At 40.7% G+C, this 22,335-nt stretch overlaps 1 protein-coding gene across 6 annotated transcripts in view; it reads left to right on the top strand.

Annotated features, from left to right (window-relative positions):
- Positions 1–10,817: 10,817 nt before the first annotated feature.
- KDM3A (lysine demethylase 3A) overlaps positions 10,818–22,335 on the top strand; it is a 62,908-nt gene continuing 51,390 nt past the window's right edge. Inside the window, exons 1-4 of one of the 6 annotated variants that reach the window (XM_060027399.1) lie at positions 10,818–10,922; positions 11,461–11,675; positions 19,222–19,377; positions 20,608–20,718. In XM_060027399.1, coding sequence (XP_059883382.1) covers positions 11,490–11,675; positions 19,222–19,377; positions 20,608–20,718 — 453 coding nt within the window. In that variant the 5' untranslated portion in view covers positions 10,818–10,922; positions 11,461–11,489. The other 5 variants (XR_009521506.1, XM_060027396.1, XM_060027397.1 and 2 more) reach the window with 5 other exon arrangements.

The raw sequence follows: 22,335 nt of genomic DNA, 5'->3' as shown, positions 1-22,335 counted from the left end.
TACCTTTTTTTCAGATGATTATTCAGTTTTTGCTGTGGGATCATGTGTTCTATTTGTGGCCACCTAGTGTCATTTGAATCCCATTTCTATATCTGGGGATATTCTCATGTTATGTGCCCTGCCTCCTCATGTGGCTAGGAAAGAGGATTCCCCAGGTTCTCTTGTGGCTACGAGGAATATGACCTAGGTTTCATTAACCAGGCATGCACAAGTGAGGTCTTGAGTTGGAAAAGAGTAGAATGAGGAGACAGTTTCCACCTGAACATAGTTTCTGAAGAGGGTGATGAAGTGCAGCAGAAAGTCATGAAGAAGTCAGCAGCAACAACAGCACATCTATGGTGGAAAGTTTGGTGCCAGCACCAGAAATGGTGCAACCATTCCTTTGGGTAGCTGAACAAGCTAACTCAGTTTCCAAATGCTTCACTTCAAAGTCTAACTCTCCAACTCTTCTGGAAATTTTTTATTCTACTTCCTATTGCTTCATACATTTATTTTCTATTAAAACTATCAACAATGGACTCTATAGCTGTAAATTAGGACCCCCAATTAATACATGGGCTGGTACCATTTATTGAACAATTCATCTTCTCCTCCCTGATCTGAATTGCACCTTTGATGGAATTCTGCTTCTGGAAAGATGGAGCATTGAAGACCATATTCACCCCTCCTGCCTGAAACAAATTAAAAAACAAGGCCAACTATATGAAACAATGGGTCACAGACATAACATTGGATGGTGCAGAACTGAGAGAAGGGAAACAAATGAAGTGTGCCCTACAATTGCCCCAGCTTACTTTTTTTTTTTTTGCGGTACGCGGGCCTCTCACTGTTGTGGCCTCTGCTGTTGTGGAGCACAGGCTCCAGATGCACAGGCTCAGCAGCCATGGCTCACGGGCCTAGCTGCTCCGCAGCATATGGGATCTTCCCGGACCGGGGCACGAACCCATGTCCCCTGCATCGGCAGGTGGACTCTCAACCACTGTGCCACCAGGGAAGCCCCCAACTTACTTTTTTTGAGAGAGGCTTCAGGTTACAGTGCAAGGAGTGGGAACCCAGGCAGAGCCTGGAAGTCTCCTTTAGTTGAACAGATAGAGTTGGGAGACTGGGGAGGCCAAGGAGGCTAAAGTTCACAGGGCAGGGTACCAGAAGGGAAATAGCTGCACAAAGAAAAAGTTCTGGATAACTGTTAAAGGTCCACCTTGAGTAGTTAGCTAAATGTTGATCAGAGCGTTTGAGTAAGTAATCTACCCATAGCTAGGGTAATAACTGTGTGAAAGGAACACAATCACCAGAGAGCTGGGAATAATCCATGGTTGTACCAGGCAGAGTAGAATGCATCATAATTCACTGGGCATTGGATAGGGTCCTCGGAAGGGCAAAATAAACCTTAGACTAATTGCCTCAATAATGTGGTCAAATAAGTCCTGTGTAAGGACATTTTAAAAACAAGAAAATTATATCCGTTGTCAAGAGATAAAACAGTCAATAGAACAGACACAGAGCTGTCTCATATGTTGGCATAATCAAAATCCATACTTAAAATAACCATGATATATATGTAAAAGATTTAGTGGTAAAAGTGGACAACATATGCTAACAGATGGGGAATTTCCCCAGAAAGAGGAAAACTATAATAAAGGGCCAAGTGGAAAGGCTAGGTATAAAAAAAAAATGATATAAGAAATAAAGGATTTTTTTAAAGGGCAGGTTACACACAGGCATAGGATAACTTCAAGACAAGTCATTAGAAATTACCCAAACCAAAATACAAAGAGGAAAAGAATGAAAACAAAACAAAACAAAATATCTGAGTGTGTAGAACAATACTGAACAGTTTAATATATGTGTGAATGAATTCCCACAAGAACAGAGATGGAATGAAAATATTTAAAGACATAATGGCTAAGAATTTTTCTAAAATTAATTAAAGATATTAGCCCACAGATCTAAAAAGCTCAGTAAATCTACAGTAGTTTAAATACGAAGGAAACCACACCTAGGCACCTCAGAGTCAAAATGCTAAAAACCAAAGGTAAAGAGAATATTTTGACAGCAGAGACTAAAAGGTACATTACATACAGAGGAACAATGATAAGAATAATGTCTGACTTCTCATCAGGAATAATAGAGACCAAAAGATAATGTATTGGCATCTTTAAAGGTAAAAGGAAAAAAAAAATCCCTGTCAATCTAGATTTCTATATCTAGAAAAAATATCGTTCAAAATTGAAGGTAAAATTATGACTTTTTTTTTCTTTTTGCCAAGCTTCATGGCTTGTGGGATCTTAGTACACTGACCAGGGATCAAACCTGGCCCCAGCAGTGAGAGCGCTGAGGCCTAACCACTGGACTGCCAGGGAATTCCCTAAAAGTATGACTTTTTAAATGGACAGAAGTTGAAAGAATTTATCTGCAGCACATCTACACACTGTAAGATCTACTAAAATTAGTTCATTCGTGTAAAAGTGCTAGGCTCTACCTGAAAGCTGCAAAAATGAATGGTTTAGGTATATTTATAATGAACTGAATTAAACTTTTTCTATATAGAAAAATTAAGATCACTTATTTGAAAACAAAGATGAAGTCTTACCTTCCAATTTGCTTTCTCATGAATTCTTTCCAAAGTAAAATTCTAAATATCGTTTCCCCCTTATGTTTTCTGTATTGTACTAATACTCCCCAAATCATTGAGCTGCTCTTAAGAAGACCAAACCCTGTTGGTCTTTGTTGTTGACCAAATCACACACATGGAAACTTGTAATACAACTGAGTGGAATATATATCAAATTCTTGGTTTAGCATTATCAGTAGTCAGAATTACACACTGAGCAATTATCAGATTATCAGATTATTTGTTCTTATGCCATCTAAATTACTGAATAAATTGTTAATCCCTTTTTAAAAGTTCATTAGGCTGAAGGGAAAGACTATGAAATAGAAATCTGATTTTGCAGGAAGGAATGAACAGTAGCAGAAAGAGTTAAAATGTTGGAAAGTATAAAGGCAGAACAGATAAGAAATCAAACACTAAGAAAACAGACTTAAACCCAAACATATTCATAATTACTTTTTTTTTTTTTGGCTGCACTTCATGGCATGTGGGATCTTAGTTCCCCAACTGGCGATTGAACCCAAGACCCTGCAGTGGAAACACGGAGTCTTAATCACTGGACTGCCAGGGAAGTCCCCCATAATTACATTATTCATAATCACCAAGAACTGAAAACAATTCAGATATTTAACAGAGCACGGACGTACAAAATATGGCATATTTAGACAATGGAATACTACCTAGCAATGAATGGAAACAAACATCTTATAGATATAATTACATGGATAAATCTCAAAAACATGCTGAGTAAAGGAAGCTAGATACAAAAGAATACATACTGTATTATGTCATTTAAATAAAATTCAAAAACAGGCAAAGTCAATTTATAGTAATAGACATGGGAACAAAGTTTACTCTGGGCAGGGGTATTGACTAGGAAATAATACTTAGGAACATTCAGGGGTCATGGAATGTTCTCTGTCAGGGTTTGGCAGATTTTTTTTCTGTAAGGGGGTGAAGAGTAAATATTTTAGGTTTTGGGGGTCATACAATCTCTGTTGTAGCATGAAATTAGCCATACATAAAACAACGATTGGGTGTGGCTGTGTTCTAAAAAATTTTTTTAGGCACCCCAAATCATTTAACCATGGAAAGCCAGAACTTATCATCATCAAGATTTAAAATCAGTTAATCACTTTTTGTTGGGGGAGAGGGGTAGATATTAAGAATCCAAACATGTATAATCTTTTTTTTTTTTTTTTTTTTTTGTGGTATGTGGGTCTCTCACTGTTGTGGCCTCTCCCGTTGCGGCGCACAGGCTCCGGATGCGCAGGCTCAGCGGCCATGGCTCACGGGCCCAGACGCTCCGCGGCATGTGGGATCTTCCCGGACCCGGGCACGAACCCGTGTCCCCTGCATCGGCAGGCGGACTCTCAACCTCTGTGCCACCAGGGAAGCCCTATAATCTTTTATTTGGAAAACTTCTTAGGGATGATTACTACCCTGTGATTTCTTAGGAGGGAGACAGAAAGATTTGCATAAAAGAATTGTTTGTTCAACTTTGATGAACTAAATCCCTTTAGTTCTCACCTTGTTTTAGAGACCAGGGAAAGATCCAAACTTTTTAATTATAGATTATTTATCATCTCTTTCCTTCAGGGAATATTTGAGATCCAAGAATGTCTGTTTTTCAAGATTAAACTCAAAATGATTGGAGAAAGTTGAAAATTGACAGGATGTTAAATTATATTAGATAACAATGCTACAGTTTTGTACGAAAAGACTATTTTTAGAAGATGCACACTGGTGTATTTAGTGGTGAAGTTCAATGATATTTGCAAATTTTCGTGGTTCAGAAAAAAATTATATATATACATGTAAATAAAATTATATAAATAAAGCAACCACGGCAAAATGTTAATTGTTGAACTTAGATGGTAGGCATATGGGTAATATTTAAAAATTTTCATAATAAAGCATTGGGGGGAAAAACAAACAGGAGGTTGCATTTAGGAACTGTCTCATGTGAAATGTTCCCTCTTTCCCTTTTCCACTCATTGCACAGATTGTTGAGGTCGGAGTTGTAGAACAGAAAACAGCTGGAGAAATAACAATATACTCAGCCATAAGTCAACTAACTAAAAGACAAGTTCTACAAAACTTTTGAAACAATATTTGGTCACTTACAGAGTCATTCAGCCAGATGGTAAGAAGTCAGTAACTGAAATATATGATTTTAAGAAAGAGATTCTTCTGTGTGTGGGGGTCGGGGAGGCGTATTAGCCTTTCCAGTGGACTTAATCCAGAGAATTTATCTAGAGATATTTAGGGACCAAATTTTGAAGACATTAAGGAAACTACAGAAGAAAATAAATTATGAGGTCCCTCTGTTTACAGGTTGTGTTCTAATTTTATGTATAGACACTGAAATTTGAATTCTGCACAGTTTTCATGGTCAAAAAATATTACTACTGTTTGTTTTTTTTCAAACATTAAAAAATGTAAAAATATGGAATTCCCCAGTGGTCCAGTGGTTAGGACTTGGTGTGCTTCACTGCTGGGGCCCTGGGTTCGATCTCTGGTCTGGCAACTAAAATCCCACAAGCCACATGGCTGGGCCAAAAAAAAAAAAGTAAAAATCATTCTTCATAGGCTGTAGAAAATTAGGTGATGTGTCAGATTTGGCCTGTAGCCTGTAGTTGGCTGACCCCTGTTCTACATCTTGATAGGGGTGTGGGTTATACGGATGTATGCATTTGTACAATTGAAGAAACTGGTCACTTAAGATCTGTGCATTTCTCTGGAAATGATTCCTCAACAGAAAAAATCTTTAAAAAAAAAAAGAAGGCAAGGAGCTTAGTACTGAGGGTCTGCTTCATTAATTGTCACAGGTGCAATGCATTAACAGAAATAACATAAAACATTTACATTTTCACACAAAACACTATTCTTGTGCTATTTAAGAGAAGCAGATTTAGACAGAAAATTGTATTCTAATTGTTCTGCAATTGAGAAATCAAGGTCCAAACAGACTCCAAATTTCTAGTTGCTAACTTTCTTAAGCGCTTTTGGAAACTTCTGATGTCCCTTGGGGTAAAAGTCAACTCATTTAATTAGCGGCAGGATTTTGAGTGTCATGTTTATGCTGGAGCTTGGATGATAGTTTTTACAAACTAATAGAAGCGATTTATGGCAATACCTCCAGGCTAAAATATATTTGTTGGAAGTGTCAATATCCTGCTTCTCAGTCCTCCATCTGCCTTGACATCTGCTTATCCTTTGACCTCTGTGAATGGTTCTCCATATTGAAATTCTCTCCTGCCTTGTTTCCAGGATGCACCTGCCTCCTGTTCTCCTCCTACTTCTAAGGTCTCTCTTAGTCTTCTCAGTGTCCTTTGCTGGTGCCTGAGTGAATGCTCTCCTTACCTTCCCCAGGCTCTAACTTCCAGTCCCATGCTTTCCCCCAACGAGAGCAGTCTATTCACCTTGTTTGGACTCTAACATACCACACCAGGTGACCCTCATTCATGGATGCCCACCTCACCTTACTTGGGCTCTAGGTACCCCATGCCAGGTTGACCTTCTGTATATCTACCCTTTTCATCCCACTTGGGCTCTGGGATGCCAGGCCATAACTCTTAATTAGCTCAAACATTCCATGCCATTCCTCTTCTTATGAAAACCTACCTTACTCTGCACTCCTAATGGCTTTAGGACTGAAATGTTCAGGAAGAGGAAGAGAAAGAGAAGGAGGAAGGAAAAGGGGAAGGAATCTTAAAATATTTTATTAGACTTTTTATATCAAGCTCTTTGATTCACCTGGAACTGATTTTTGTGAACGTTGATGTGGGGATCTGACTTTGTTATTTTTTCCTAATGGATAACAAATAGACCCCAAAGCATATATTGAATAGTTTATTGTTTACATTCATTTGAAATGCTGTGTTAATCATAAATTAATTGTTCATATATACATGGATCTGTTTATGTATTCTCTTAATTATTTACACACAGTAAGTCCCCTACAAACAAACCTTCAAGTTGCGAAGTTTCAAAGATGCCAACGTGCGTTCACATGACGAATCATTTAAGTTAGTTCACGCGTCTGGCGTACATTGTCATGTGTGTGTATCCTCTACAAGTGGTTGTGCTTTTGTGTATTTTACTGTACGGTACTGTATAGAGCACAGTAGTAGAGTATCTTTATTTCAAGCTAGATCTACAAGAGGATGACTTCATTGAACTCCTTGCTGTGCAACACGAGGAGCTTCACTGAAGACCTGATGGAATTGGAGGCCCAGAGAAAGAAGGAAGAGAGACAAAAGGAAGAAGTAACTGAACAACCAAAGAGATTCACGATGCAGGAAATGGCAAGGGGACTTTCTTTTGTTGGGAGGCACTGTTAGTTTTTGAGGCAGAGGACCCGAACCTAGAATGGTACACGAAGGTTGCAGCAGCCGTTCAGAATGCAATCCAGTGCTACTATGTCATCTATGATGAAAAAAAAAAAGAGCTAGTACCCAGACATCACTGGATCATTTTTTCAAGAGGGTAGACAGAATTGAATCCAGCAAGGAACCAGAACCTGTGCCATCAGCGTCAGGCGTGACGGAAATGGCAGCTTCCCCTCCGTCTCCTATTGCTGACGATCCTTCAGCTCTGCCATCTCCCACCTCCCCTCCCTCCTCCAGTCAGTAACTCTTCTTGCCTGTTCACTTGATGCCAGCCCCTGTATGCCAGCTGTTGTACTGTACTACTGTACTCTTCAAGGTACTGTACTGTTAAGATTAAAAATGTTTTATTTTTTTGTTTGTTTTTTATGTATTATTTGCATGAAAAGTATTATAAACCTATTACAGTGCAGTATTATATAGCCAATTGTGTTAGTTGGGTACCTAGGCTAACTTTGTTGGACTTACAAACAAATTGGACTTACGAATGCACTCTTGGAATGGAACTTGTTTGTATGTAGGGGACTTACTGTATTTCTATTTTGCTTCTTTCATTCACTGAAAGAAATGTAACTTGAAAGTAGTTTAAGTTGAGGAGAAATGACATCTTTATCAAGTAATATAAGGAAATGGAATTTTTCAAATCTTCTTTTATGCATATATTTTATGGATATCTTTCCATTGATAAAGTTCTATGGCTTTCTTCATACAGGTTTGTTCATTTCATGTTATGTTTTTTTCCAAGGTATTCTGTAGTTTCATAGTCATAAATGGTTTCTTTTTTTCTGTTTTCTGTTGTAATTGATGCTTGTTGAGGAATAGGAATTCTTTGATCTTTTTTTGTTGATTTTTTATTGCATCACCTTCTCGATGCTTGTATAAGTTCTAATAATTTGTCATGAATACTCTTGAGTGTTAATGTAGTAAACTGCATTCATAGGATTTAAAATATAGCTTTAAATTTCAAAAGTAACATGAATACTTTTGCCTTATAAAAATGAATTACAATGTTAAATCACCTTTGACCAACACCCCCAATACTAGTGTGCACCCTCCAATACTAGTAACCATCATTATGAGTCTCAATATATATATTTCATAGAACATATATAGTGTAATTTGTGTGTGTGTATTTTCAAATATTGCCAAATGCAACTTTCTTTTTCATTCAAAATGTGTTTTGCTAATCTATCGTTATTTGTACATCTAAATATACTTCATTCCCTTTCAAATGCTCTACAGCTTTTCGCTATATGTATCACATTTCATTTATTTATTTAATTGAAGCACATTTCGATTATTTCTAATTTTTCACAGCCACAGACAATGCTGAAATGAACAACCTTGTCGATGTCTCCTAGTTCATATTTGAAGGTGTTTTTCTAAGGTGGGTGTCTTATATTCCTAGGTTTGTAGGAAGTTTAAAATTATTTTTTAATCATGAATAAGCATTAAATATGTGTGTGCTCTTAATATTCCTAGTTTTCTTGGTAGTTCAGTGTTCATTGTGAGTGTGTGTTCTTTTCAGCCTCTATTAAAAGGAACACAATTTTTCTCTTTTAACCTGTTGTGGTGAGTTATAGTAATTTTCTAATCTTGAAATATCCTCATATTCATATAATCTAATTAATCACAGTGATTATTTTAAAAATATGTTGCTGGGTTTAACTTGCTGATGTTTTATGTAAGAATTTTCTATCTCTGTTCATAAATGTGATTGAACTATCGTTTTCCTTTCTTGTACTCTACTGGTTCAGATTGGATAATAGGGGTTTGCAAGTTTTATAAGATGCATTGGATACCTTTCCATCTTTCTTAAGTTCTGGAACCATGAATGTAACCTAGGAATTATATGTTATTTGAAGTTTGATAGAACTTGTTCCCAGCTATTGTTTTTCACATTAATATTTAATTATGTAATCTAGATCCTCCATACCCTCACTTATTTTAAAAATCTGAGATGCCTATTTCTGGGGTAGATGTATTTATAAATATCTTCACTGTACTCTTATTACAAATTGTCAAAAATTTCTCATACGTTTAGTCTTAGCATAGGCTAGAATATGTTCCCAGAGTCACAATAGTTCAAGGGTGTGTGTTACCTTTGTGGACTTTATCCTTTATTAGTATAAAATCCTTTTCTCTTTGATGCCTTTGCTTTCAATTATATTAACATTGCTATATCGCTTTCCTTCAATTACCATTAGATTACAAACTCTTTTAACCCACTATTTTCAAGCTTTCTGTGTTGTTGTTGGAGTTTGCTGGTGGTCAGTTTATAGATGGATTTTATTTTTAATCCAGTGTGTCTTTTTAAGGTCTGAGTAAATTAACCCACTTATATTTATTGTAAATACTGATATTTAGACTTACTCCTCTAATTTTATTTTATTTTATTTTTGTATTTACCGTATTTCTGCTTAGGTTTTTTTTTTTTTTTCTTTTTTTATTCCTCCCTTCTTCCCATTCTGACTTATGTTGTGCTGGACAAGTTTTCTCTGTTCCATTTTCCCCCTTTTCAATGGTCTGTAAATTACAAATCAAATTAATCCTTCAGTGTTTATTCTTAATTAAAATTTTTATTTAATGTCATGTATTCAGAACATATATGTTGAAAATCAACACCTGGATTTAACTTCTATCTATAATTCCTTGAATACATTTCTGAACTTTTTCGGATTCTCGGTTTTCACACTTGTAAAATTGGGAGCTTGAGTTCTTCACTTAATCTTCATTTAAAGATTAAATGTGATGCCAGGTCAAGCACCAGCCTTTATAAAATAAGAGATCTTCAATTACTTCATTCCGTTTTTTCTTCATTCAACCAAAAAACTTCAGGTCCAAAAGACACAATCACCCCTCAACTCCTTTGTCCTTCAAAGTCACCTCCTCTTCATATCTCTTACATCATTATGACCTTGATCTAGTCTTTCCATTTCATTGTAAGACTCAGAATATCTTTTCATCCTCCCTTTACATTGAAAAACAAAAAGAAAAATACCCATTCTGCATTGTACTGAACTGCATCTTTTGCTTTGGATTTAATTAACGTGTCATTTCCCAGGGACTCCATGCCTTTCTTCATTTTTCCTTCAAAATGGCGGACTTTAGACGTTCCATGATCAGCACCACGTGCGCCTGCGCCTCCCGCGGCCATTTCGCCCAGCAGCCCAAGCTCCAGCCTCTCCTCCGCGAAGCGCCTGCGCACGAGTCTCTAGAGCACCGTCGCTCCTCCCTCTAACTGAGTACGCTTCAAACCGCACGTTCATGTCCCTTCCCTCCCCCGCTGACTCTGCACCGCCCTCACCCCTTTCCTGTGAGATTCTTCCGCCAAGTGAAAAGCCTATCTTCGGTCGACAGCCTACGCACTTGAAAAGCAATCCAATAAGCACTTACAGCCCTGGGGTTCGCCATTCAGTCTTATCTGTGCACCACTGCAATTTTCCTCTGGGTCCTAAAGTTGATGACCGATTTCTCTGGACTTTTTTGCATCCCGTGAGGCAACAAATGGAAAGAATGGCTGTGGCGGAGGGATCCCTCGCTTACGCTCGGTGTACTTTAACCTAATGGGGGTCGTCCGAGAGTCGGAAGGGGGAGGGGAAAGGGAGGAGGCAGCCGAGGAATTGTTTTTTTCTCTCGCCCCGCCCTCGCCGGGGCGGCCAATGGCGATGGGCTCCTTCCCCACGAGTCTCGCCCAGCTCCTTGGACCCAGCCAATGAGCGATGGAAGCGGCTCCGAGGGGGCGGGCCCGGGAGGCTGTGCGTGTCTTGTGAGAGCTCTTGAACCAAGTCAGAGAGCTAGAGTCGGCTGGGCGGCTGGAAACGGTGGCCGCCGCCGGTGACTCAGGGAGGCGGGAGGCGGGAGGCGGGAGGCGGGGTAAGAGCGCCACGGCCTCGGCTGAAGGGATCGGAGGAAGAAAGGTGAAGGCGCCAAGCCCGCGGCCCCGCCGCCCCCGCGCCGCGGCGCAGGCTGGGGGTCTGCGGCCGAGTAGAAGGGTGTCGGGGCGGGGCGGCGGGGCAAGTGCGGAACGGCGGGCTCGCCCCTCCCGCGGGGCTGCCCGGGGCGGGGACCCGGCCGCCTGGGACGGGGCCTCTGCTTCGGGGCCTTTTCTTTTCCGGGGTGAGGGGCGAACACTTTCAAATCCACTTAAGCCACAAATAATTCTCCCCTCACTCTGTCTGCATTTAGGTTTCAGGTTTTGGAAAAGCGAAACTTGGGAGAGCCAGGGTCACGCGACGCTTGGGCCAGTGTTTGCGGTGGGGGAGGGATCGGGGGGCGGGAAGGGCGCGGGTGGAGAGATCGGGTGCGGGTCCTCCGTCTCACCCGCCGCCGCCTGGGGTCCCCTCCTCCGATCGGGATTAGGACCCTTTCCTCCGCCCTGGCCTCCCCCACCGACCTCTCTTCCCGGCCCCCTCCCGCCGGCCGCCCCCGTTGCATTTTGTTTTTGTGTTTTTGCAGGGAGGAGCCCTTCCTGCAGCGTTGGAACCATGGTGCTCACGCTCGGAGAAAGTTGGCCAGTATTGGTAGGGAAGCGATTCCTCAGTCTGTCCGCAGCCGACGGCAGCGACGGCGGCCACGACAGCTGGGACTTGGAGCGCGTCGCCGAGTGGCCCTGGCTCTCCGGGACCATTCGAGCCGTCTCCCACACCGACGTTACTAAGAAGGATCTGAAGGTAAAACCGGCTCCCGGGCCTCGGCAGTCGGACGTTTCCTAGTTACCTTGGTAACGAGACAGCCAGCAACCCTCCCTCCCTTTTTCTGAAAAGGCGACCAGAAAGTTGGCATCTGATCTGAAGGTGCAGAAAAGTAGACCTTGAAAGTCTTTGAAATGGTGTGTAGAGCGAGGTGTGTTTGGCTTAGAGTTGCCCGTGTTTAATAATGGGCTTAGGGTTGCTCAGACATGATTAGTTATTGCACGCGCTGTGCCTTATCAGGGCTGTACGATGATTTCTCCGAAGGGGGAGTGTTGTTAATATTAAGTTGGGCAAGTGGGTGACGTTAGGAATCATTGAGAATTGAGCACTAGTGCTTAGAAGTGCTTTCAGTCGGGTTTTTTGTTTGTTCCTTCTAATTTCTTCACCCAACTTCTTAAACTTTCAGACTTAGAAGTGTGAGTGTAGAGGAAGGAGCTTAATTCTCTTCAGTATATTAAGGTGGGTATTTGTCCGTATATGGTGGGTCAGGGCAGGAGTGGGTTCCTGGTTGTCTCTGATGAGTCTGTGAGTGGGTGTGGGATATGACCATATATGGAGGGCTGGGGTGGAGCTGCCCCTTATATGGTGTGTTGGAGGGATGGCTTTGAAATATTCCATTTGGGTGTTTGAGGGAAGGGAGAGAAATGGGAACGAGTGCGGCCAGTGATTTTTAATCAGAATGGCACGCAGAACCTTTTTCAGTTAGATCTTTTCGAAAAGAGATGAATTCTGATCGTACTCCCTAATAGAAGTATTGGTGTGAAAGGATTGTGTGGAAACTACCAGTGAGGAAGCCATTGTACCAACAAAGACTCCTTTGTGCAAAAATAACTGAAAAAAGGTCCCCAACAAAGACTCCGAAGTGGTGATAACTTGAAGGAAGCTTGTCAGAACAGAAGAGCTTTCCATCCTGGGTAACGGATATGTTTTAGTATCTTCACTTGGTCATTATCTTTGCTTTTTCTTGAAAACTGCTCAAATAAGGGAAGCAAGTTTTTGCATTGGCAGTTGAATATGTGTTGATTGCTGAAACACTGTTCAAGGAATTGGCATAACCTGTGTTCTGACCCAGAAAGTTTTGACCCTTGAGCCCACCTTCTTAATCATCGTGCTCCCTGATCAAAGGCTCTGCCACCAGAGGACTCCTGTCGTACACTGTGAAATTTGGTTTCACTCCTAGCAAGGTGCGTTTTGATGTTTACAGAAAGAAGGTAATGTGGTACAGCCTATTTGCTTAGGCTAATCATCTTTCTCAATAAAATGGGCTTTGTGTAGTAGATTTCAGTCATAGTTGCGGCGGTTCATTTCACCTGCCAAGTAAAATTTTCTGTAGTGCATTTGTTTTTACCCGATTTGAGTGGAAACAAGATTAATCCTTACAGTCTTTAGTTCTTTGGCAGATGATGAGAGACTAGGTGTTTCCTTACTCAGCAGTGATTGCAGACCCGTTGGGTTAGGAAGGGAACCTAGGAGGTCCTTTATGTGTGTTCTTTTAAATCTCCACATCTCCCTCACCCCCAGCCTTTGAAGTGGTGGTGGTATCTTCATTTTCAGAATAAAGAAATAGATTTAGGAAAGGAAATCTTGTCCAGACTTGCATAGTTAGCTACTAAGTGACACAGGGAGCATTGGAATCCACGTTTGGCTATGTGTGTCTTCACTGCACTAAGGTGCCTAACCTGGAGACGACAGGGATTTTAATTCAAAAGCAATTTTGACTATAGTGGATTTTTTGCTTTACCTACAGACTTCACAACTCAGCCCTCATGTAAGAAATCTACTCAGTTTCTCTTTTTGAATCATGATTTATTGCTGCATTCCTTAATTGAGTAGCAGATAAAGTAATTGGTGTAAGTTTAAGGATATGTTGTGTTAGCAAAAACACAGTTTTTGAAACATTGAAACCTATTGTGTTTGGCCAGATGCAGGCAGGAACTGAGTAACTAAGACAATGCCTAAGACCTGGGCTTAGGGATATTGAGTTTTTGGGAGTGGGTTGGGGGGGCTGCAATGAATATGAATGAATGAAATTCAAGTAGTGTGCAACTGTTTTAGTACTAATAGAAGTACAAGTCTGTCTAGACTGACTTGCTTCCTTAGTTGAGGTTGAAATGAATGAGACCAAGGCTTGTTAACTTTGTTTCATCTAGAGAAAGACTTTGTAACAAAGTCACTTACTCAGATACAATGTTTAGTAGTTGATTACAGAGAAGTTAGGTGAAGACATAATAGATTTGTTTCATCTAGAGAAAGACTTCGTAACAAAGTCACTTATTCAGATACAATGTTTAGTAGTTGATTACAAAGAAGTTAGGTGAAGACATAATAGATACTTATCATGCAGTAAATACTTTGATTTAATCCTCACAAAAATCCTAGATAGTAAACCACATTTTTTAGTGTTAGAAATTGAGGCTTAAACAAGTTAAATAACTTGCCGAAGTTTGTCCCCAGACCTTAAACACTAGGCTTTAATATTCAGATAGAGTGAGGTTAGAGCAACTCTATTTTGCTGGGTTCAGTATCCCCAGCACTGAGAACATTGCTTGGCATGTAGTTTTTGCTAAAATATTTGAACAGATGAAGGAATCATAAAATTATTACTCGTATATAGAAAAGCAGTTCAGAAATTATCTTCCAATGGAGCATTGGCATTCTCTTTAACTTGGATAACAACAGATCTTAATTAGGTGTGATTATAAGGACTTCTTCAACCTTATTTTTGTGCTACTCTGTCTACTTGAGTGTGAGGCAGATTGCTTCTTAACTGACTTTGTTCTACGCATGCTGGGAATGCCCTCCTTCCCCAACTTGTTTGTCTAAGTCTTTTCCTTGCTTTGAACCTACTTTTTCCTTGAGTCTTCTGCCCCTTCTTAGTTCTTTGGGATGTCCTTAGCAGATGAGTAGTACTTGCCAACTATATGTACCATTTGCTGCTGTTAAAGCCCTTTTTGGCAGTTGGATACCTTGACCAATCAATGCCTAGTTTTTTCATCCTTGCATACAGTTGAAACTTGAATGTTGGTGGATTCTGTTGACAGTCAACCCATGTAAAATGAGAAACTTAGCACAGTGTAATAATAAAAAGTGTTTACCCCTATAATTGAATGCTAGACTCTGGGATTTTAGATAAGAGTCTAGGTGTAAGAAGACATAAATAGAAGCATAATGAATTAATTCCTAATTTGTGAAGCAGTGAAATAAGTGATATTCTGTACCGTAGTACTGGGCATAGAGTAGAATGTCATTAAAAACTTCGTGATTAAAAACCATGCCATTGTGTAAGTGCCTACTTTTAAACTTGGAAACATTTTACTTGGCTATTCTGATAGTTTTCAAAATCATATACTTAGGTAAGATTAGTGTATACTAAAAGTGGAGGTTTTGAGATTAGCTTGATTAGATAATATTAATTCATATATCTTAAAGGAAAGAGATTTATCTTTCTGGGAAGAACAGCTTGAAATAATTAACTTGAAATATCCAACATCTGGTCAAGAAATTTTATAAGCTAATAGGCACGTATTTACAAAATGCCCTATTTTTTAAATAGGAAATTTGGGAATTATAGGTAGTAAGTTGTAATTAATAGGCCTTTTTCTGGCCTTTGGAGTCAGACAGCACAGATAACATCTCCTTTGTGGACCAAGGGATTGTGGAGGAAAGAACACCATTTAGAATGACAACTAGTCTTATCTGTCACTTTGCAGGAGCTTGGTCAAATCACATTAGTTCCCCCTGAATTTGAATTCTTACCGTTGTTTTTCTTAAATAGAAATTTCTGTAAAAGAGGCTTTTGGTGCGGGGGGGTGTGTGTCCTTATATATAGAACTTCAGACCTCAAGGCACAAATGAAAGATATGTAGTTATGATAAACAGGAAACTTTTTAAAGAACGTTGAAGAAAGCTCACAACTTGTTGGTTTTATTATATTTTTTCAAAAGTCATCTTTTTTTTTTTTTTTTTTGCGGTACGCGGGCCTCCCACAGCTGCAGCCTCTCCCGCTGCGGAGCACAGGCTCCGGACGCGCAGGCTCAGCGGCCATGGCTCACGGGCCCAGCCGCTCCGCGGCATGTGGGATCCTCCCGGACCGGGGCATGAACCCGTGTCCCCTGCATCGGCAGGGGGACTCTCAACCACTGCGCCACCAGGGAAGCCCCTTAAAAGTCATCTTTTTAAATGTGAAGTTTTGACCAACACAGCCTAATACTTCAAAGTATTATTTATTTTTAAAAAACTAAATTTATTTATTTTTAAAGAACTAAACTTAATTTTCAGATTACTCAAAAATTGAGACATAGGGACTTCCCTGGTGGCGCAGTTAAGAATCCGCCTACCAATGCAGGGGACACGGGTTCGAGCCCTGGTCCGGGAAGATCCCACATGCCGCAGAGCAACGTAGCCTGTGCGCCACAACTACTGAGCCTGCACTCTAGAGCCTGTGAGCCACAAGTACTGAGCCCGTGTGCCACAACTCCTGAAGCCCGCATGCCTAGAGCCCGTGCTCCGCAACAAGAGAAGCCACCACAGTGAGAAGACCATGCACCGCGACAAAGAGTAGCACCTGCTCGCTGCAACTAGAGAAAGCCTATGTGCAGCAATGAAGACCCAATGCAGCCAAAAATAAATAATTAATAAATAAATAAATTTATGTTAAAATAATTGAGATATAAAGAGGCAGCTTGTCTAAAATTTGATTTAGGGTTGATCATAAGCTTTATAGATAGCTTATAGATATGATAAGAACTGTGATATTGCATACGTTTTGGGAAGCCACTTAAGATCTTAGATTACTTTTTTTCTGAGTAGATGTTAGATAATCATATTGAAGTCTTCCTCCTCCCATTCCTAACTGAAGAAGTGATACTCTGATAAATTAAGATTTGAATTACCACGGAGGTCTTAAAACTACCTAGTCTTGGGCTTCCCTGGTGGCGCAGTGGTTGAGAGTCCGCCTGCCGATGCAGGGGACACGGGTTCGTGCCCCGGTCCGGGAAGATCCCACATGCCGCGGAGCAGCTGGGCCCGTGAGCCATGGCCGCTGAAGCCTGCCCGTCCAGAGCCTGTGCTCCACAATGGGAGAGGCCACAACAGTGAGAGGCCTGCGTACCGCAAAAAAAAAACCTACCTAGTCTCCTTGCCAGATACTTAACATAAATTGCCTTTAAAATCTACCTAACAATTCAGTGAAGGGTGGGTCTTAGTACTTTCATTTTGAAGCTACCAGAACACAAGATTCAGAGAGCTTAGCTTTTTGACCTGGGTACAGTTAATTGGTTTCCTTTGTAATTCTACATATTTTATTTTATGCATGTAAAATCATTCTAAGAAAGCTTCAACATAGCTGGTATTCAAACCCAGATCTCTCTGATTCTGATGTGTGTAGATGTGCATTCCTCTTACACTATGTTGATGGGAAAACTGTCATCCAAAGCTAAGTTGGGTTTGAGGTTGATGTGCTGTGGGGCAAAAAGACTAGGGGAGATGTCAGAGGACCTGGATTCTGTGACTAGGCAAACAGAAAGGAAGATGGGCAGTCTCTGAAGCCCGATGTGAAGAACCACTGGTTGGTTATGGTGATGGAATACATAGAACCAAGGTGGAGTACGCAGGGCCTTGTCACATAGTAGGTGCTTAACACATTTACACTTATTCTGTAATAACTGCAAGGTTAAAAGCCTGCCATACCAAGAAGATATGCAGCTTCTCAGGGGAAGTTGCCTGGGAAATTAGGGGTGCATATTTTGTGGTTGGGGGAGAAGGATAGGATGGGTCTCAAATTTCATTGGTTTTAAAGATTGATAGTCTATAGCCATAAAACTGGAAAAGTTTGGGATTGAGGCTAGTGGTATATCAGTTGGGAACTTCCTGCCTTCCAAATGGGTGAGAGAAACAAGGTAAGAGCCCAATTCAGAGAGAAATTTATTCATTCAACAAGTATTCGAGTACTGACTGATGAAATACATGGTAAGTTAAAGAAGACAGACTTTGACCGATTAGAGTTTTTAAAATGTCAATCAGTTGACCACAAATAAATAATTCAAAATGTGGAATAGTGCTACAAAAGAAGAGTACAGAGTTTGAGTACAATTAGCAAGGGACTTCTCTTGGGAGAGAGAGGGGCTCTTTGGTAAGGGAAGGCTTGAGGAAAGGATTTTTGAATTGGGTTCTGATGAATAAATGGAAATTAAATAAACTTTTTTAAATTAAAGGTTGAAAAGGGAGATATGATTGCCTATGAAATTATGAAGTGTTGATAGATTTATTAACTAATTCTTTGAAACCAAAAATGAGACATCACTCTATTAAGAGGAGAGCTTTTAAATCAAGTTAAAATAGTGATTTTTTTTTTTTTTGCGGTACGCGGGCCTCTCACTGCTGTGGCCTCTCCGGTTGCGGAGCACAGGCTCCGGACGCGCAGACTCAGCGGCCATGGCTCACGGGCCTAGCTGCTCCGCGGCATGTGGGATCTTCCCGGACCGGGGCACGAACCCATGTCCCCTACATCAGCAGGCGGACTCTCAACCACTGCGCCACCGGGGAAGCCCAAAATAGTGATTTTTACACTGAATATTGAGGGAGTTTATTGTATCTCAGTTAAAACATAAGAAACATTTTAAAAGACTTAGAGTAAATGAAACGGTAGCGTATTCATAATGGGTTAAGGAAGCTAAGGTGTTTGGTACGTTTATATGACTTTTAAGGTTTTGTGACTGATTCCTACTTATGGGTTACTGTCAGAGACCCACTTTTGGACTGAATTCTTTTTTTATGTTTTAAAATATCTACAAATTATAAGGGTTTTAACTTTAGGGCTAAAAGGTATTTTGCAGATCAGAAGCAGAAAACTTCATAGTTACTTGGAAAATAGTATTTCAAAGGTAGTTTAATTTTCATGTAAGAAGTTAGAGGTAGTTTTGGAAAATTCTGGGGTCCTTTATCAATTACTCGTTTCTATATGTAGCAAAGTTGTCTTGTCTTGGATTTCAAACTCTGAGGTAATTTCCCAGTTTATTCAACTCAAGGTGTTGAAAGCGCCTGGTGCCGAGTCCTACTGCTACCAGAGGGCTTCAGAAGCCAGTGGTGGATTGTGTGATGGGCGGTCATCTTAAACTCACTGACAGTGTCAACATAGAATTACAATGCCCTGCGAGAAGTACTTTGGGTTTCAGATTTCTGTCTTTGAATTCTCAAAGCTCTGATGTCTAATTAACATATGTAAAAACCTTCTACACGGGGGTTCTTTTTTGTGAAGGCTTCCCAGAGGTTACTTTGAGGGCAGAGACTGGTCTCCACATCCCTTGACTCTGCTTCCCAGAGTGGTTTGGGAGCCAAAGCTCATTGGTTCTAACAGATCTGGTTAGTTTATTGTGGGTTTAGAAGGGAAGTAAGAGAGCAGGAGTTGGGGGCAGCGTATTCAGATACCAGACTCGAGTAGAATGGTGAGGGTATAATTCAACTTAGGCATTTTTCATGTTTATTTTTGTTAATCAAGTCTGCTTTCCTTCAATTTTGTTTGTCTTAGGTGTGTGTGGAGTTTGATGGGGAATCTTGGAGGAAGAGAAGATGGATAGACGTCTACAGCCTTCTAAGGAGAGCCTTTTTAGTGGAACATAACTTGGTTTTGGCTGAACGGAAGTCTCCTGAAGTTTCTGAGCGAATTGTTCAGTGGCCTGCGATAGTGAGTAAAACTCGGGCTTACTTGAACTCCTGAGAAGAGGGTATTTCACCCATTACGAATGAAACAGGGAAAATCTATACGTAATGCCTATATTTGGTCCTCTGGAAAATAATAGTACAGAGATATGACAGTGTAGAAGATTCAGAAGAACCCCCAGAACCTCCTGTCAGCCCTGCTAGGAGCCCTGCAACTCTGACCCTTGACTTTTCTTGGGCCTCAGTTTCTTCACTTGAAAAGTCGGGGGTGGAGGTCATGTGGGGAACGTCTAGTCTAGGTCAGTGGTTAGAAACCAGCAGATATATACAGACATACAGATCTTTTTGGTTTGACCCTCACAGTGTTTTAAGAAAATCTAAATTAGTTGTCTACATTTAAAGAATGTAGAGAATGTCCTTAAAAATCTAGAGTTCCAGTTTTTCTTGGAGAAGTGGCAAGATGTGGCAGCACTGGGGCCGCATAGCAGTTCCTTGTCGCAACAGTGGGCGGAAGCTGAAAAGTAGCTGTTGCCTGGACCCTGTGAGGGTTTCCACTTGGGGTCTCATGATCTTTAAGGTTCCCCCTGGCTCATATTTCTTTGGCTTTAAAGATGCTAGCAGTCAGTATATGACTGTGCCATTTCCACACCATAAGTCTGGTGCAGTTAAAGGAAAATAGTGATCAGGAGAGCACAGTTCAGGCTATTTGAGACATGAGCTGGGGCTTGAAGGAGGAAGGGGCAGATTGGATAGTTGAAAGGCTAAGAGGATGATTGAAAGGCTGACCAGCTTGTGAAGGGCCTGCATGCCCGTATGAGCAAAGTTAAGATTTTGCCCATGGGTGAGAAGAGCTGCTGGAGGTTTTTGAGTGGTGTCGGGTTTTGTTTAAAGTTGTATTTTGCTCTTTGTATTTTTTCCCCCATCTATTAAGAATTTGCTAAAAACATGGCCCTGTCTCCCCACAAAAATGTACATAAAGCAATATTTTGCATAAATTTGGGGGAAGCCATACATCTGTGGCCCCAGACCTATATGTTAATGACTCTCAAATGTGTATCGCATTTAAGTTATTGATTCTGGGTAGAAATTACGTGCGCCTGTTGTGGTTGCATGAATAGTTATTATTGAGATACTGATAGTAAATAAACGACTGAATGGCTTTCTCTCTCTCCACGTGTATGGAATATTGCCAGTCCCCGTTTTCAGAATTACGCCAGCAGCAGTTATGATGCCAAAGCATTTTCTTCTGTTTCAGATGTACAGACCTCTGCTGGACAAAGCTGGTTTGGGATCCATAACGTCTATTCGCTTTTTAGGAGATCAACAAAGAGTATTTCTTTCTAAAGACCTTTTAAAGCCTATACAGGTAAAACACGGAAACGATATTAAACCCTAAAAATAGAAGGACAGACTCCTTGAATATGAGAACTAACATATTGATGTTGATTGCTCTCATTCAGATATCTAACAGAGAAAAGGACCCATCTTATGAGCAGTTAAGTTGTCAGACATCATTGCTTAGTGTTAGCCGTTGGGTTGGTACTGTTTATTTGGGGTTGGAAGGACAAACGTACTACAGTTGATGATGTGTGTGTATAGAAACACCTAGGTGATATGAAGCTCATTTCTAAGACTATCATTCATATATATACATATATCTGTGTATGTATATATATATGTCAGTCCTGATTATTTAAGGATTCCGTATTTGGGAACTTGCTTACTTGCTAAAATATATTTGTAACCCCCCAGTCAGTACTTTGGTGCTTTCAGGGTCATTCACAGACATGTGCACAGTGGTGAAGATTTTCAGTTGTCTGACACATGTTCCCAGCTGAGCTTGAATAAGGTGACATTCTGCCTTCTTACTTCCTCTCTTCTACTGTAAACAAGTGTCCTTTTCAAGGTCTATTTAGTACTGCATTTTTGTGCTTTTTCGTTGGTGATTTCACTCTTTCAAATGGCCCCAAGGGTAGTGCTGAAGTGCTCTCTAAGTGTTCTAAGTGCAACGAGGCTGTGATGTGTCTTAGGGAGAAAATACATGTGTTAGATAAGCTTCATTCAGCCGTGAGGTATAGTGGCCATGGGTTCGAGGTTAGCATTGCAGCAATATATACTAAATAATGTGTTTTTCAACAGAAACACATAAAACAAGGTTATGTATTGATTGGTTGATGACAGTATTGTGACCAGAGGCTTGAAGGAACCTAACCCCATCTTTCCCCTAGGAATGGTTCAGTATTCACTAATTCAGTGTTTGTGGTGACTTAACATAACTACCACAAACAGTGTAAATCGTGTGTGTGTGTGTGTGTGTGTGTGTGTGTGTGTGTGTGTGTGTGTGTGTGTTCATTCATACTCTTTCCAATTAGCTTGCAGAACTCCCTCCTTTTTCTTCACAACATTTAGGCTCTTGGTTCTTGCTCGTGTGTGATTTTTTCCTTTATTGTAAAAATGTTGGGAGGGAGGGGAAGAACACACAGATTACTGCCACAGATCACTACCTTGGGAATAATGTTGGTCTTATGATAACATTGGTTTTTTTATGTTTTTTGTTTTTTGCGGTACGCGGGCCTCTCACTGTTGTGGCCTCTCCCGCTGCGGAGCACAGGCTCCGGACGCGCAGGCTCAGAGGCCATGGCTCATGGGCCCAGCCGCTCCACAGCATGTGGGATCTTTCCGGACCGGGGCACGAACCCGTGTCCCCTGCATCGGCAGGCGGACTCCCAACGACCGCGCCACCAGGGAAGCCCTAACACTGGTTTTTTTATATGTCATTTGTGAAACTTAGTCATCCCCTTTAACCACTTCTGTTTTGTGACCTGACTTGTTTCTATGGCCTGTAGGACAATTAAACCAGTTTATTTGCTGAAAGACAGTTTAGGACCAAGGGTCATTGACTTGGCATTGACTTTTCTCTGCGCAAGTCTTACTTTTACTTCCATGTCCTCGAAGTGAGTGAAAACAAGATTCACACTCTGAA

The sequence above is a fragment of the Delphinus delphis genome, chromosome 12 (genome assembly GCF_949987515.2).
Source record: "Delphinus delphis chromosome 12, mDelDel1.2, whole genome shotgun sequence".
In the NCBI taxonomy this organism is placed as follows: Eukaryota; Metazoa; Chordata; class Mammalia; order Artiodactyla; family Delphinidae; genus Delphinus; species Delphinus delphis.
Note: the sequence above shows the minus strand (reverse complement) of the source record. Positions and strands in the feature narration are given on the sequence as shown.